The sequence below is a fragment of the Haliotis rufescens genome, unplaced genomic scaffold (genome assembly GCF_023055435.1).
Source record: "Haliotis rufescens isolate VD_foot unplaced genomic scaffold, xgHalRufe1.0.p SCAF_6, whole genome shotgun sequence".
In the NCBI taxonomy this organism is placed as follows: Eukaryota; Metazoa; Mollusca; class Gastropoda; order Lepetellida; family Haliotidae; genus Haliotis; species Haliotis rufescens.
This window is the reverse complement of record NW_025964334.1, coordinates 20110444-20124061: the sequence shown is the minus strand read 5'-3', so window position 1 is coordinate 20124061 and position 13618 is coordinate 20110444. Positions and strand designations below refer to the sequence as shown.

Genomic DNA, 13618 nt, shown 5'->3' with positions numbered 1-13618 from the left:
CCATTACTACATGTACAGTCTAACAATAATAAGTTGTAACATCTCTTTACCAAACGTGGTTAAGGCATATTAATTATTTTCCACCAATACTTAACAATACGTTTAAATGCAAATATGTACATTGGGTATCTTCCGAATTCTCCTCTAACATCGTGATTTGCGGATGACTGCTTAACACATAACAATCTCTTACAGGCAAACATTTGTACAACCTCTATTTCTTCGTAATTATGAACACCCCAAACCTCAGAGCCATACAGTAGAATTGGGCTGATTTTGGAATCAAAGATTTAAAAAAATAGATTATGAGGTAACTGATTTGGCACGAACTTATGAAAACAAATATCAGCCGCCAAGAAGTGCTCCGAATAAAGGACAAGCATCTGAATCATGTATTAAAGTCAATAATAATGCAGTGTTGTAGGAACGTTGCAGGGATTTGGTAACTGAGAAAACGTTGGTGGTGGGGGGAAATGAGGTTAAACGTGCCCGATGGCACTAAACCAAGAAGACGGTCCGAGAAAATGTTAGAGCAACATTAAAACCCCCATACAATTCAATGTTGTGGCAAGGTTATTTCCGTACGTTACTATACTATCGCTCATGCAGTGTTACTACACTGCCATCGTCGTCGTATGTTTTTGTTTGTATGTTTGTTTGTTTGTTTGTTGTTTAACGCCGCACTCAGCAATGCTCCAACTATATGACGGCGGTCTGTAAATTAATCGAGTCTGGACCAGACAATCCAGTGACTGACATCATGAGCATCTATCCACGCAATTGGGGTACGATGAAATGCATCAACCAAGTCAGCGAGCCTGATCCGATCCCGTTCGTCGCCTTTTACGGCAAGCATGGGTTGCTGAAGACCTATTGTACCCCGGATCTTCACGGGTCCGTCGTCGTATGTGATTTTAGCATTATAACCTCGGTAAATCATCCAAACACAGTACAGGAAACAAATACAGAATGGAAGACCACGGCCCACTTGCTTAAAGCGATTTTAGCGCTAAGATGATCGTAACTCCCATACTTTAATATAGCCTTACCATAGTTTTACTGCTAAGATCACTTTGTGCAAGTGGGCCAAGGTGATAATATGGCTGTGTCTCTAAGTGTGCCAGAAATATGTATCGAATCTTCTCGATTCTCATGTACAAATTCCTATGGCAAAAATTTAAGAGAGCAGACATTTAAGTCACCATATCACTGGTGATTTTAGTGAGCTTGTCTCGACAGTGGCCGAGTATTTTGATCCGTCACCTGAAAGATAACAATTTAGCTGACTAGTGTAATTAAATATAAATGAATTCTCACAAATGCATTTGGGTTTGTGAGCACTTAAAATCCAACATGCTGTACATTTGTGAATTCAGAGTAACTGTAACGTACGTATGTGGACATTCACTTGGTTCAACATGCATATCAACATCTACAAACAGTTGATTCTTGGGCTGTTAGTCTGCGGTCATGCACAGAGTAGACGGTGAGATAAAGACAACGTGACCAAAATGCCAAATGCGTCGATGAAGCCGCTTCCGGATGTCACTGAAACAGAACGCGAGAGGAATGTTGTTTAGAGCCACAGCAATATTAAACCTATCGGTCATGGCGACATGGTGATACACGTAGAAAGTGTGTCACTGATTCATTTTGAGCAAATATGTTATTTATTAGGGATGAGATTATGGAGACTCGATGACATTATACCCAAGCGTGTACTGAAGTGGATGGCCCTCAACCGTTATTTGCATCAGGTCACACAATAACTTTGCCCTCTCACCTCACTTACAGCCCATCTCTAGTTACAGGGACGGTCGGGTAGCCTAATGGTTAAAGCGTTCGTTCGTTCGTCACGTCGAGGACCCGGGTTCGATTCCCGATATGGGTATGATGTGTAAAGTCCATTTCTGTTGTCCCCGCCGTAATATTGCTGGAATATTGCTAAACCCGTCGTAAAATCATACTCACTCACTCTTTAGTTGCAACAACAAATAGTTGATTTGATTCATTTGATTCTTTAACAAAATCGCGTTTTACAATTCTAAGCAAAACATGAAAAGTGTTAACCTTTGCAAAAAAAACACTGGCTTCTGTACGACCATCAATATATTGCAGTGAGTGAGTGAGTATGGTTTTACGCCGCTTTTAGCAATATTCCAGCAATATCACGGGGGACACCAGAAATGGGCTTCACACATTTACCCATGTCGGGAATCGAACCCGGGTCTTCAGCATGACGAGCGAACGCTTTAACCACGAGGCTACCCGGCCGCCCCCACTGTATTGCAAATGGTGTCTGGCTGAAGACATATTGGACCCCGGATTTTCACAGGTCCTTTGATGCAATATTGAGATGCATGTATGAACGTATGGTTATACACACATGTCCTTTTTGACTAATCTAGGTCTCGATTTCTCATTATCCTTAACAATCCAAACGCTCAGTCATGAGTGAGTGAGTTTGGTATACATTCGCTTAGAACAGCATTTAGGTCCTTTCACGTTTGACATTAATATTGGATTAAACCAAAGGATACTTTGGTGAAACCTAAGAGCACGGGTATTGTGCTGACAGACAATCAATCGAAGATCCAAGCAGCGGATCCTGTTACCGATCATCTTCCCGAGGCAAGGGAGTTAACTGACTATAAAAGTCCAGTTTCCACCCTTGCCGAACTAGGCTGGTATTTTGGACTTACTTTTTGACTGGACTAACGAGTCTATGCATAGTCCAATCAAAATCGCTCACCGAAATCGAAATCCGGTTCGTAAACTGTCGTGCAGATGTCAGTCAATTGCAAGATTTGCAAAGCATGTGCACCGCCAACTCGTTGTCAGCAGATATTTTCCAAATCTTTTCATGTTTTTAATGAAGGTGCTCACGTGATTTGATGTATTTCGCGATGTAAGACCCGTTTTATCACAATATAGATTTTGATTATCGATCAGATCGTCCTGACCGGGCGCCACCATTTTATGTGAAGCAAACGCAAGTGATACGAGAGGTGGAATCTGATTGGTCCAGAGGAGAGGCGTAGAAGGGACATAACTGGTAATAGCCACTGGTGGCGCTACGATCGAGCCCAGTAATTCCAGCCAAGTTCGGCAAGGATGGAAACTGGACTTTTAAAGTCAGTTAACTCTCTTACCTCAGGAAGATGGTTATCGATGAGGGACGCAACTGCTTAGAATTTCGTGACGTGAACAAGATAAACAAATGTGACCTATCTATAGACTCAGTATGTGAGTACCGTCATCTTTCCCGGTTGATGTATCAGCTTCAAGGTCAGTACTGGTGGCTTCAGGGAGGTTGGTGGTGGTCTCTGTAACTACAAACAACGACGTATAGGTAGAGGCAACATCCACCTTGACTGAAGTCAGCCAATAGTCCGTACTCGTGTATGTCCTTACCATCGTCTATTGCTGGTGGCGTTTCTGTTGTATTGTAGTGTTCAACTGTTATACTGGATTCTGTGTACGCGGACGTCGTCGGTTTTAAAGTTATACAAAGTTCTTTAGGTACAGTTGTGTGTACTGATTTGTTTATTTTCATAGTGTGAAGTTATAGAGGATAGTTCATGTTTCGAGTGACGAGGGGAAGGAGATGTGAGTGACTACGCAAAAATATCTTCTTTCTCCTGTCACTCGATATTTCACGAGGCACATGGAATATCCTATTTTTTATATACTTTTTTTGTGTAGTTTTCTACCGGATTTTTAAAATTTCAAATGTAAAATCTTGAAACGTAAATACTCACTACCTTACGCGCAGGGACGTTTTTCCACCCGACTTTAGAAATAGTTACAGGTTTGCAAAATATATAGAAATACAATCAAGTCTCCTAAAATATTTAGGGTCACGAAAATTCTTTATCACACATTTGGATATAATTATATGAAAAATCATCTTCGAAATATATTTTTGAAAGCTACGAGACCGCTGTTGGAAACGAAGTAATACGCGCTGGTCAACAAAATTGGCGTTTTGGGAAACAACAGTCTCGATTGAGTTAAATGAGAAATTTACAGTTTATAACAAACGTCAAGAAGTGATTTTAACTCCGTAAATTACCATCTGTCATTATGTTGCCTACTCAATGTGGAACTCACGTAAAAAGGAGGTCAACTGTTTGTGTACAGGCTACGATAAGGGAGACAATTTGAGGTAGGTAACTCTTGTATGACAATAGTTCCGTCAAAGTGTATGTTCAACTGCAGTTAAATATATCAAGTGTTATGACTACTGCAGTGAAATATCAAGTGTTATGTTCACTGCAATGAAATATCAAGTGTTATGTTCACTGCAATGAAATATCAAGTGTTATGTTCACTGCAATGAAATATCAAGTGTTATGTTCACTGCAGTGAAATATCAAGTGTTATGGTCACTGCAATGAAATATCAAGTGTTATGTTCACTGCAATGAAATATCAAGTGTTATGTTCACTGCAGTGAAATATCAAGTGTTATGTTCACTGCAGTGAAATATCACTTTTCTCAACTTCAGAAAACTCAGTCTTTCACACAGAAGTATATAATAAAAAAATCTCCTCAAACCTAAACCATCCTTGTTTGAAAATACGTACAATATACATGATTTGCGTGTTCTGTACGTACATAATATAACATTGTTTGTTGTTTAACGTAAAGAAATATTCCAGCTATATGACCATGGCCTGACTAGTTGGTTGGTTTGTTGTTTAACGCCGCACTCAGCAATGTTCCAGCTATATGACGGTGAGCGATACGGTAAACACCGAACCAGACATTTTATATGTGTATGAATGTTTTTTATTGAACATATTTGCACGAATGACCGCTCCATAACATGAAGAAAGTTCATACTTTTAATATGGTAATACTATGGGCAGTAATAGTGTATGACAATTTATTATTTAATCCATTTACAACAATGAATGTTCCGAAAGATGTAGGAAGTATATAATTTTAATATGGTAACGGCATGGCAGTAATAGCATATACATGATATTTTCTATTTAATTTTTTTTAAATTCATGAATGTTTCACAAGATGCAAAAAGTACATGTCATCAGCCAGACATTACATTTTTTTGAAAGCGTAAATATTTGAAAGCTGCTTGAAAACTTCGTAACAGTATGGGCCCAAGAAAAGTGTAAAATCGATGGGGCACTCACTTCATATTAAATAATGCTCCATTCTTATTATGTAGTGCGGCGTTAAAAAAAACAGCCAACCAAGCAACCATCTTATCTCGTGGACTGACATGTTACCTTGAGAGTAATGACAATTTTTCGCTTGTCGGTTATTAAACAATTAAAGAAAGCAATGCTGTATGTTCTACCAGTCTATGTAGATTGCTAACGTACCTGCTGGGTCTACCATATGAATCTCGCCCGTAGCGATAGCTCCATGCTCCTCATTGTAAACGCATACGTACAGACCACTGCTCTTGGGTGTGAAGTCCATGGAGAAAGTTTTATTCTGTGGCCCCCACGAGACGTTTACAAAATCATCTAGGCATTGTAAGGGAAACTTACAGAAGATCATCGATATATTCGAAGGTGGCCCTAGGATATTCATCGTGTCGCCAGGAGAAAACACCTTATCCAGTGTGCAGTTAATCTGCCATAAAGAGACCGATAGTTGTCGGCTATGTAGTTGTAAACCTGCACCTGTAGAGGGAAACAATAGCTATTTAAAGCATAGGAGTTTTGTTTGTTGTTCACTCAGCAATATTCCAGCTATGGAGTCTGGACCAGATAATCCAGTGATTGATATCAAGAGCATCGATCCACCCAGTTGGGACCAATCACATGCATCAACCAAGTCAGCGAGCCTGACTACCCGATCCCGTTAGTCGCCTCTTACGACAAGCATAGTCGCCTTTTACGGCAAACATGGGCTGCTAAAGACCTATTCTACCCCAGATCTTCACGGGTCATTTTTATTTACAGCATAGGATTTCTGTAATAGTTGTTCTAGTTCTTGCTGTAGAACCGCTGAGATGAAATACATTACCAGTATACAAGGACAGTGCCCCTTTAGCAATGGGTGAATGAATGAATGAATGAATGAATTGATAGATGAATGGATGAATGAATGAATATGCACTACTCTGAACATTCCGCACTCTTGAATGTCCCGAAATTCACTAATCTTAAAATTAACCCCATCCAGTAGACTTCAATGGAGCGATACGAAGCACTAATCTGCTATGACCTAGTTTGAATATTGCCCCCCCCCCCCCCCCCCCAATCACGTACCTTCCGCCACGATCACCACCACAGTTATAAAGAGCAGGCGCATGCCTATACACGCCAGCACTGCATGTCCTGGAGTGGGACGGCCGGGGCCTCCATGCTTTAACACTGTGTCTGTGCGGGAAGACACCATGTATTAAACATCCATCAAAAGGGGACTAACACAGATGATATGAAATACCACAGTGTATGGGCTTCAATACAGGTGCCCCACATACTCTTCTCCGGCTTTCCTAGAAAACAGAGTCTCTCGAGAAAGACGCATCACGTAACGGATAATACTGTGTTGACTGAACGGTTGTTGGCGCTATATTTAGCAAGTGAAAAACAGGTTTATTTGCCGAGTGATCACATGCTTAACTGTGACATGTGTTCTATAACATTTGTACATCCTGCATACCCGTTTGTGTTTGTTTGTTTGTTGTTAACGTCACTTTCAGCAGTGCCCCAGCTATACGACGACGGCCTGTAAATATTCGAGCCTTGGTATTGTGAGCCATGTTATTTGTGTATGTGTGGTTGTGCGCGCTGGGTGTGTCTGTTTATGTCAATCATAATTGCGAGTGGTTTGTTGGTTCTGCGCCTCAAACGAACTCCATACCAATTCCACTTCCAATGCATTGGCTAATACATTTGATAGTGTCGCCATAAGGTTGGTTGGTTGGTTTGTTGTTTAACGCTGCACTCAGCAATATTCCAGCTATATCACGGCGGTCTGTAAATAATTGAGTCTGGACCAGACAATCCAGTGATTGATATCATGAACATCGATCCACGCAATTGGGATCGATGACATGTATCAACCAAGTCAGCCAGCCTGACCACCCTATCCCGTCAGTCGCCTTTTACGACAAGCATAGTCGCCTTTTACGGCAAGCATGGGTTGCTGAAGACCTATTCTACCCCGGAATCTTCACGGGTCCATTTTAATAGGTGTGCATCAATGTCTACTCACTTCTATTGAAAAGCACCCGGTGATGATTATTTTGATAAGAATTTCTACTCAGGTGATAGAGCGTAAATACAAATATGCACAGTCGTTTTGACTGCGACAGTCGCTTTGAACTGAATCAATAGCATTGTACATTTTGACGTGACCGGTAGCCTCATGTACTATAGTGATCACACACGTATGCCATGCTAGGTATGTCATAACAACAGGTTACCTTGAGTTAATCGGCAAATCAGAGAAAGCTTGACATGATACAATCGCATTGTATGCTAACTTTAAATCTAGGTTTATCAATCATTAAAACACATCTGTGACGTCAATCTATTGTTTAAAAAAATATACCATTATTTGTTTAAATGAAAAAGAAACATCCATTATTTTTTTAATGAAAAAATTGTTTATCAGGGTCGGTATTCATAAAATTCTTCGAGTGCTAAAGAGGTCTTAAGTCTGAGAAAATTCTATGAAATACTAAAAGTTACTCTTAAATCTAAGAATTGTCCTAAGTCATATTCATAAAAAATTTCAGCAGTAAGGGTACTCCTAAAGAACTTAGTTACTTAAGACTTTTCCTTAGTATATAATATGGCGGCTGCTGGGCCACCGCAGCAGCATCAACTGAGTACTTTCAGGCCAAGAAAAAACATTTTCAGTGTGTATTCAGACACAGAACTTATCCAGCGGTTTCGTCTTGACAGTGCAGGTATATTATTTGTGACGAATTTAATTAGTTTGTTTGTTTTGTTTGTTTATTGTTTAACGCCGCACTCAGCAATATAACGGCGGTCTGTAAATAATCGAGTCTGGACCAGACAATCCAGTGATTTACATCATGAACATCGATCCACGCAATTGGGATCGATGACATGCATCAACCAAGTCGGCGAGCCTGACCACCCGATCCCGATAGTCGCCTTTTACGGCAAGCTTTGGTTGCTGAAGACCTATTCTACCCCGGATCTTCACAGTGATAGGCTTACACAAAGAAACAATGCTGTCACCCAGGAGATGGAAATAGCTGTCATGCTGCGTTATCTTGCAACTGGGAAAATGCAACTATGTAATGCCGATGATCTTGCGAATCATTAATGTTGAGACAGTGGGAAAAAACCAAAGTCTTGTCGTTGGAATCGATAGCGGCCTGACATCTCCTGCACATGGAAGAGACGAGTATGCGACGTCTGGGGTTGTGGTTGACGTCGGCGTAGCCGTCTATCCAATTCATCCCACATGTGCTCTATCGGGTTTAAATCCGTGGATCTGGAGGGCCAGGGGAAAACATCAACGTTGTTGTAGACAGGCTCGACCAGGGGTCGAGCGTTGTCCTGCTGGAATACACCGTTGCTGTTGGCTGCAAATAGGAGAACGTGTGGTAGGAGAATATGGTTGAGCCGTAAGATTGCCATGGGTATGGACCAAACCGATTCCTGCCATGATGAGAGATATCCGCCCACAACATAACGCTACCCCCACCAAACCTGTCCACTTCCCGTATGCAGTTTCCGGCGTAACTGTCTCCCCGACGGCTGTAGACCCGTGCTCTTCCATCCCCCCGACGGAGGAGAAATCTTGATTCGTCGCTGAAGCAGACATCTCTCAATCGCAGTTGAGGCCATACCCTGTGTTGACGACACCAATGCAGTCGTAGCGATATTGGGCGGTGTTGGTTACTCTTGGTCGTTCCGACCTTGGCCGATCACGTGTTGACCCATGCTGTTGAAACCGATCCCATGGCCTTGTGATGGTGCTAGTCGCTACATTAAAAACCCTGGCTGATCGGGATTCCACTGCCTGCAAGCGGCCTATGACGTTGTTTCTTTGCACTTCTGTTAATCTTGGCATGTTGTTGAACTGTCACTGTTCGATTGACGCAGATGTCAGGCAATCAAAAACCCTGCACTTTAAAATACCGTTTACATATAACATATAATACCGGCGTGTATATTGCTGCTGCACGTGCAGTGAGTGCAGCTCCATGGCTCTTTTGATAATGCACTGGGTGTTTTTTTTCGAATCGTACGTGTTTCCCGACTAATGGTTTGCACGTCCTTCATCATTTTGATATATGTATGTATATATGTATATTCCAAAAATAAAAAAAGAACCCATATCTATAACTTTGTTTTTTTAAATATGTATGGTTGTATGATTATTAAGTTGTACGATTGTCATATAATGAAGAACCGCCTCCGTGGTCTAATGGTAAAGCGGGGAGCGGAAGGTCCGGGGTTCGATCCCCAGCCGCGTCATACCAAAATACGTTAAAAGATGGTACTTGTTGTTACCCTGTCTGGTGCTCGGCATTAAGGGGCTTAAACAAGGACTGGTCGGCTCGGAGTCAGTATACTGTGTCTGAGTGGGGTATTCATGTTAAACTGCGGCATGGTATCTCAGTGAGCTAGCACTATAAATCGGCATCAGCCCGGACAAGTACCAGCAGCCACACACACACATACTGACATATAAGTGCAATAATCTTGGACGCGACGTTAAACCCCATTTCACCTCACCTCACCTTGACCTCTGTTGTTTTTCACATGTTGAGCCTTGACTACATGTAAGTTATTAGCAGTGTCTCCTCACCTGCACCGTAATAGCCAAATCACTCTTCAGGTCGCTCAGATTATTCTAGTGAGTGAGTGAGTGAGTGTTTTACGCCGCTTATAGCAATATTCCAGCAATATCACGGCGGGGGACACCAGAAATGGGCTTCACACATTGTACCCATGTCGGGAATCGAACCCGGGTCTTCGGCGTGACGAGCGAACGCTTTAACCACTAGGCTACCCGACCGCCCCTCAGATTATTCTAAGATTAGATGACCTTCTTAAGCACTGATCGACGCAGTCGTGTATATTATGTATTGGTTATATAAGATAGTAACAATAAGTTTAACTAATGAATTACACTGTAGCGGTGATATTATCGTCATCACATTCCGACGGTTCTAAAGTCCGAAACACACTACTTATTTTATAATTATTAATTATTACTTATTATTTTTCCGCAAGGACAAACAAAATGAGAGTTCTGTAACGTTCGTCTGATTCGAATTTTAGGACAGATTCCTTTTAGTCACGTGACGCACCATGATTAAAATAAGCTGCCTCCAAAGTTAAAGAGCTATAATATTAAAAATACAAAAGCACAGGATTTACTCTAGCTGCAGATGGAAATTCGATTCAAAGTCCTAATCACAACTAAACAATTATGTAAAAATTGCCAGTTCCTATACTTTTCTAGGGATCTTGATCAATATCTGATTTGTTTGCGTGTCATCGAACCCCAAGGTGTGGATCGTTTCTCATGATATCGATCACAGGTTGTCGCCATATAGCACAATATTGTTGAGTACGGCATTAAACTAAAAAGAGAAATATTCTATCCGTTTGGGGTGATTTTTTTTGTGGCATTAATTCAGCCCCAACAGCAGCAAGGGACACGTTCTAAAATATACCGAACATGTTTGTTCTACAAAAATTTGTAAACGTAAGATCCCGGCTATTATGCCAGAAATATCAGCCTGTAAATAATCCAGATTCCCAGTGATCGATATCATGACCATCGTCTGATACAGTTCCGAATACTCACACTTCTCACGAGCCAAAATAATGGTGAAAAACATACCAAAATACAAACCAAGTCTTTTAAGGCGCCGCACTTCATTGTACAGAGATGCATCCCTCACGCAATGATTGTTTCACCCTGTTTCTAGGCTTGTCAGTACTATACCTCTGCTCGTGGGTTTCACCAAAGTGGGACAGGCACACAATCTGCATCACTCTGGGCTTTCCTCACAGATCAAGCTGACACACCATGATATAATTGAAGCATTGTTCAAAACCCAACTCTAACACGCACTGGAACGACGGACGACACATATTATCTGCATTCACTCACCCGCCAGAAAATTTCAGTAAGTTCACTGAGGCCCGGGGTCAGGTACTCGCCATTAACAGTGTAAAGGTACTTTGGAATATGATCAACCTATTCGTTGAGAGATTTTACAGAATGACAGATGTACCTACTTTTAAAGGGATCATCCTTTTAGCTTCCAATCACACCGCATGGTGGACAAGGATTGTTGGATCAGTTGCTTGGCACAAAAATGAGCTGCGCATTAAAATAGATACACTTGACCTGTATAAACCCAGACAAGATAAGTGTTGTCGTTTCTGGAATACCATGCTGTCATAAAACGTTTCAAAGGTTGTCAGCGTAGAGTGGGAACCTTCTACACGAACAACTACTTTACAATCTGTGACAAGACTGAGGTGTCAATTAAAAAAATGTTTTTAAGAAAATTTACAACAACGAAAATATATTAATCATTGTACTGGTAATCTATTGACACTTCGAGTGCAGTGAACGTAATCAATAAATGTGACTCTACTGTCCCCTATTGTGTTGCAAAACAAATATATTTCTGAAACGTTGTCCTTTACTTCTGGCCCGTGAAGATTCCGGGTTAGTATAGGTCTTCAGCAACCAATGCTTGCCGTAAAAGGCGACTATACTTGTCGTAAAAGGCGACTAACGGGATCGGATGGTCAGGCCCGCTGACTTGGTTGAAGCATGTCATCGATCCTAATTGCTAGATGCTCATGATGTCAATCACTGGATTGTCTTGTCAAGACTCGATTATTTACAGACCGCCGTCATATAGCTGGAATATTGCTGAGTGCGGCGTTAAACAACAAACCAACCAACCAACCAACCAACCTTTACTTCTAAAAGCAGAATTTCAGCACCTGTACACATCAGGTGTAATTCAAAATTAACATATACCTTTTATTACTTTCAACCAAATAAGTATATGCACTATCTAGGGGTTCAGACGTGATTGAGGGGAATCTCCTTCATTGCACTAGAAGGGTTCGGAAAGCCCAGTGACAAAACTGCAATAACGGCTGAACTTTTCACTGATCCATTCATATAATATTTGGTTCGAATCCCGGTTCGACCCGATTATGTTTCTAGGTTTGTCAGCACCATACCCGTGCTCGTGGGTTTCACCGAAGTGGTAAACGTTTGAGACCTGCATCACTTCGGGCTTTCCTCCCACATTAAGCTGACACGCCGCGATATAACTGGAATACTGTTAAAAGCGGCGTTAAACCTAACTCACTCACTCACTCATATAATATTTAACGCTATTTTTCCTTTTACGCCCAAAGGAATCTACTGCGTCGGATAAACGAGAATGATTACTCTAGGGTGTTGAAGTTTTATATTTGTGTACAAGAAGAGGAACGCTTGATTTCACAGGTAACAGAGCCAAATCTATCCGCATTTGACTTGTGTATGGTTTGATAGTAATTGACCTTTCGATGAGTATTGTATTTCAGTTTCGTCCCTACCTGGATTTATAGAAAACTACGTTTGATATCAGCTTCTTTGTGAAAGGTTTGCCGTTTTACAGGTATCGGCGTGTGTGGTTACGCAGACTGGTGATCCTTTTGACAGCGGAAATATGCAATCCTCGAAAATCCATATGTTCGAGTATTGGCGTTGCCAGTCTATATATACATCGAGAAATTATCATTTCAAGACAGAGTTTCAATGTGTCGATTTGTGGTATGAAATTTACAAATTTCGAAAAGATATCAGTCACCTAACAGTCTGATGTGTCTCACATTCGTCAGCACCACCACCAGTTTTATTGATAATAATCATAATAGGTGAAGTTAACGGGTTTGTTCCAGAAAACGTGTAAATCCTGGCTATATGCCAGATATATCATCCTGTGAATAAACGAGTCTGGGTCACAGTACCCAGTGATCGATATTATGACCATCGGCCGACACAGTTGTTTTATGAAACGGAATACTCTCACTTCTTCCGTGGCAAAATGATATTTACCAATGTGAGTGTAAAACACCCCAACATACAAACCCAATCTTTTAAGGCGCCGCACTAAATTGTACAGTGATGCATCCTTCACGCGATGAATGTTTCACCCTGTTCCTAGGTTTGTCAGTACTATACCCCTGCTCGTGGGTTTCAGTAAAGTGGGAAAGGCACCCAATCTGCATCACTCTAGGCTTTCCTTCCAAATCAAGGTGACACGCCATGATATAGATGAAGTATTGTTCAAAACCCAACTCTAAAACGCACTGAAACGACGTACGACACTATGTTATCTGCATTCACTCACCCTCCAGTTGTCAGTAAGTTCACTGAGGCCTGGGGTCAGGTACTCGCCATTAACAGTGTAAAGGTACTTTGGAACATGATCAACCTATCCGTAATTTAGTTCACAGTTTCATGTAAGAGATTTTACAGAATGACAGAAGTACCTACTTTTAAGGGGATAATCCTTTTAGCTTCCAATCACAAAGCGTGGTCGACATGAAGTTGCTTGGCCGCACAACAATGCGCTGTACATTGAACTACAAAAGTAAGTACAGTTGACTTTTAA

The 13618-nt window shown here is 41.3% G+C and overlaps 1 protein-coding gene across 5 annotated transcripts; it reads right to left on the bottom strand.

The window, feature by feature from the left end:
* Positions 1 to 774: 774 nt before the first annotated feature.
* Positions 775 to 13618, bottom strand: LOC124113680. Of its 5 annotated transcripts, none has more exons than XM_046474154.2 (5): positions 13501 to 13618; positions 6249 to 6359; positions 5352 to 5657; positions 3255 to 3332; positions 775 to 1548 (listed from the first exon to the last, which is right to left on the bottom strand). In XM_046474154.2, the coding sequence occupies exons 2-5, from the start codon at positions 6289 to 6291 to the stop codon at positions 1469 to 1471; spliced, it is 507 nt and encodes a 168-aa protein (XP_046330110.2). In that variant the 5' UTR covers positions 6292 to 6359; positions 13501 to 13618; the 3' UTR covers positions 775 to 1468. The 5 variants fall into 5 exon arrangements, with proteins under 5 accessions (XP_046330110.2, XP_046330111.2, XP_046330107.2 ...); XM_046474155.2 differs by lacking the exon at positions 13501 to 13618 and adding an exon at positions 11226 to 11333; XM_046474151.2 differs by lacking the exon at positions 13501 to 13618 and having other exon boundaries at positions 3255 to 3326; positions 6249 to 6556.